Source organism: Arachis hypogaea, chromosome 15 (assembly GCF_003086295.3).
Source record: "Arachis hypogaea cultivar Tifrunner chromosome 15, arahy.Tifrunner.gnm2.J5K5, whole genome shotgun sequence".
In the NCBI taxonomy this organism is placed as follows: domain Eukaryota; kingdom Viridiplantae; phylum Streptophyta; class Magnoliopsida; order Fabales; family Fabaceae; genus Arachis; species Arachis hypogaea.
This window is the reverse complement of record NC_092050.1, coordinates 108,415-112,203: the sequence shown is the minus strand read 5'-3', so window position 1 is coordinate 112,203 and position 3,789 is coordinate 108,415. Positions and strand designations below refer to the sequence as shown.

At 44.4% G+C, this 3,789-nt stretch overlaps 1 protein-coding gene across 1 annotated transcript; it reads right to left on the bottom strand.

The window, feature by feature from the left end:
• Positions 1 to 346: 346 nt before the first annotated feature.
• LOC112747310 (protein MAIN-LIKE 1-like) lies at positions 347 to 3,561 on the bottom strand. The gene is made up of 3 exons (XM_025795262.3): positions 1,975 to 3,561; positions 1,790 to 1,877; positions 347 to 1,696 (listed from the first exon to the last, which is right to left on the bottom strand). Exons 1-3 carry the CDS (start codon positions 2,676 to 2,678, stop codon positions 431 to 433), a joined length of 2,058 nt encoding a protein of 685 aa, XP_025651047.2. The 5' UTR covers positions 2,679 to 3,561; the 3' UTR covers positions 347 to 430.
• Positions 3,562 to 3,789: the final 228 nt, after the last annotated feature.

The window sequence follows — 3,789 nt, the reverse complement described above, 5'->3', positions numbered from 1 at the left end:
GCCGCAGGCCCAAGCGGGACTGCTAGAAATCAGTAGGCGATTTGCTATGTATGTGTTTCTTTGTTATTGTAGTAGCACTTGTCCTGTATTTGTTTATAACTTTTAATGTATTACAACTTGTATGGAACAACTTTGCTTCGTTTGTGTAATGAAACTTGATAATGGTACCAAATATTTCTGTTTAAAGTATTTTACATCATTGAAATTTATAACTAGAACAAACAACATTATATAGCGGTAAAAGGATAACGAATAACATAACATGAAACTATAAATCATAACATAAAAGTATAATACATCGACGTAAATGAGACTACATAACATAAATTCAAATAACATAATAAGAAAGTACATATCATAACAACTATAACAAACCAACGAAGTACAAAATATAAAAAAGACAACAATGTGTAAACCAATATCCATGAAGTCATCTAAACAGGTGCGACCCAGTGCCGCAACGGCGTGGCACCCGTGTCCGGTAGCCCCTACGAATAAGTGGCTCCTCATCCTCAATCGACTCGTCGCTGTCATCAGGAACTGGCTGTCTCGGGGTCGTAGGCGGTACATGGACGGGTCTGGAAGAGGACGGGCCGGCAACCGAGTGTGATCCAATACTCTGTGCCGATGCTGGGGTCCCACCCATGGCAAAAGGATGCGCAGGAACTACCGTGGCAGGCTCATTCAGATCAACGTCTAGTGGTGCCTGTGTCCCTGTCGTATGAACCCGTCCGGAAGCAGCCGCATCCTCCTGCATGATGGTACGGATATCCTCAAGGAAATGTGGTCCACCAAACTCGTGCACAATGCCATCACTAGCAAGTAAGTCCCCAAACATCGAGCCAGGACTCACCCATGGAGTACTATCCTGAAGGGTATGATCATCACCGGGAACACCTACGAAGTAATCTCCAAGACCACCACCACCAAGCCCAGCATCAATGTGACTCGTGGGATCTCCCATACCGGCTCCAGGGAACCCACCATCATGCCCGCCCTGAGGTGCCCTAGGAACTCCCGCAACATCACCTCCCCCAGGCATCTGCGCACCATGTCTAGCAGCACCCACCCTCCTCCTGCCTCCTCGACCACGACCTCTCCCCACACCCCTAACTGGGTCGTCTCCGGCATCCATAGCCTGATCTACCCAGTTCCACTCACGCTGGCTACGACGTGTCCCAACTCGTGCTCTCCTCTCAATGCGACGTCTGTCAGGAACATCCTCTACCCGGTCCATGTCTGGAAGTCGGCCAGCACCCCTCTGCGTCGCCTCATCTGGAATAGGAACACCTCTCGGATCCCCCAATAACATCTCCGGCGATAAAAACCTCTTCCCGTGCTGATACCACCATGTCAAGAACTCATGCGACGGACCAGGGTCGGGCACGATGTCAAACTGTAGAATATAATCAGCACGCTCCTGCCAGTAAAGATGCCAATCGGGGTACTGTGCCGGGAACCAACGGTCCCCTCCTCTCCCGTCCTTCGACATCAGAAAGTCGATGTTCAGGGCGGGAGACGGTATGGGCTGAACGCCGCCAAACTGAGGTAAAACTCTGTCAACCTGATGCCACTCGACAACCGCAAAATAAATAACGGCCGTCCTGCATCGCCACAACATCGTATGCCGAGGCTCCAACACCTCCGGATGAACAACCTGGATGACGTCCACTCCGCTATACGGCATCCATACGAACTGCAAAAATCAAAATCAAATCATTTGTACTTTCAATTAAGTGATATAACGTGAAACACTGACTTTAGATACGGAGAAGTTCTGCTTACGTACCTGCCGAGGCTGTAGCAAGTCGATCTGCATGCGAGCCATCTGTACCCGAGGTCCCTTGTTGCTAATCCCAGGGTTGTAACCAGACCATCTGCGTACAAGAAAACAGAAGAATATAACAGAAGAATATAGGGCATAATTACAAAATAATAACAAGGAGAATATCTACTACAAAACAATAACGGTACCTCGATGCAAGGGGCCAGCTGATCTCATCATACCCAGATGGTCTAAGTGTAGGAAACCGCCAGAAAATCCATGACTGTAATAACTGTAACGGGCCAGCTAACTTAACCACATGTCTGTTGGCGACTCGGCACATGCACCTGTACATCCATGCTAGTGCAGCCGACGCCCAACTATAGCGACCCATCTCCTCAAGCCGAGCAACATATGGTAGCCATCTGATGTGTATACGATTGCCGGACTTGTCGGCAAACAGCTGCGTACCCAGTAACATCATGATGTACGCCCGGGCAAATCGCCTAACCGTCTCCTCATCTGCCCCATCTGGACACTCCCCGAATGTCTCCTGAAACCAGGTGCAGTTGACTGCGAATTTCTGCACCTGGTTCTCCGGCGGTAAAACACCGAGCAACTCCTGGAACCACTGCCAAGCAGGTCTCCCACCCTCAACGTAAATGTGGAAGTCCGTAAGGCAACCACTAACATAATCTCCGTCGACTGGCAACCCCAGCTGGTATGCGACGTCCTGAAGCGTGATAGTGCACTCTCCGAACGGCATGTGGAAGGTGTGCGTCTCAGGCCGCCACCTCTCGACGAATGCGCTGACTAGGGGCTCGTCTAGTCGGAACCATCTGTCGTTGAGTCTCGCAAGATGGTAAAGTCCCGCCATCTGCAAGTACGGGACATACCTCTCATCAAGACGCATTCCCTGTTGCCGCCTAACACTGGATATGCAACGACGAGGCTGGCCATTACATAAAACGCATAATTAGAACAGATGCACAAACCACTAACATAAGAAAAACCATTAACAAAAACCCTTAACAATAAACCGCTAAAACAAAACCATTAACACAAAACAATAAACAAAAAACATCAACAATAAACCGTTAAGAAAAACCATTAACAAAAGCCATTAACAATAAACCGCTAAAACAAAACCATTCACAAAAACCATTAACAAAAACCATCAACAATAAACCATTAACAAAAACTATTAACAAAAACCATTAACAAAAACCATCAACTAATACCATTAACAATAAACCGCTAAAACAAAACCATTCACAAAAACCATTAACAAAAACCGTCAACAATAAACCATTAACAAAAACTATTAACAAAAACCATTAACAAAAACCATCAACTAAAACCATTAACAATAAACCGCTAAAACAAAACCATTCACAAAAACCATTAACAAAAACCATCAACAATAAACCATTAACAAAAACTATTAACAAAAACCATTAACAAAAACCATCAACTAATACCATTAACAATAAACCGCTAAAACAAAACCATTCACAAAAACCATTAACAAAAACCGTCAACAATAAACCATTAACAAAAACTATTAACAAAAACCATTAACAAAAACCATCAACTAAAACCATTAACAATAAACCGCTAAAACAAAATCATTCACAAAAATCATTAACAAAAACCATCAACAATAAACCATTACCAAATATCATTAACAAAAACCATCAACAAATACCACTACCCTACACTAATTTCCTAAACCACTATCCAAAAACCATTTACAATAAACCGCTAAAACAAAACCACTAACAAAAACCATTAACAAAAACCATCAACAAAAACCACTACCCTACACTACTTTCCTAAACCACTATCCTAAACCACTAACAGTAACATAAACCATTCTAAAAAACCATTAACAAATACCATTATCATAAACCGCTTTCATAAACCACTAACCTCGTCGTTGATAACACCGGCGATATGAGCTACTCCATCCAGACGATAAAGCCTTCCCGGATCGTCCCCCATCGACAGAAACAGCCGCTCTG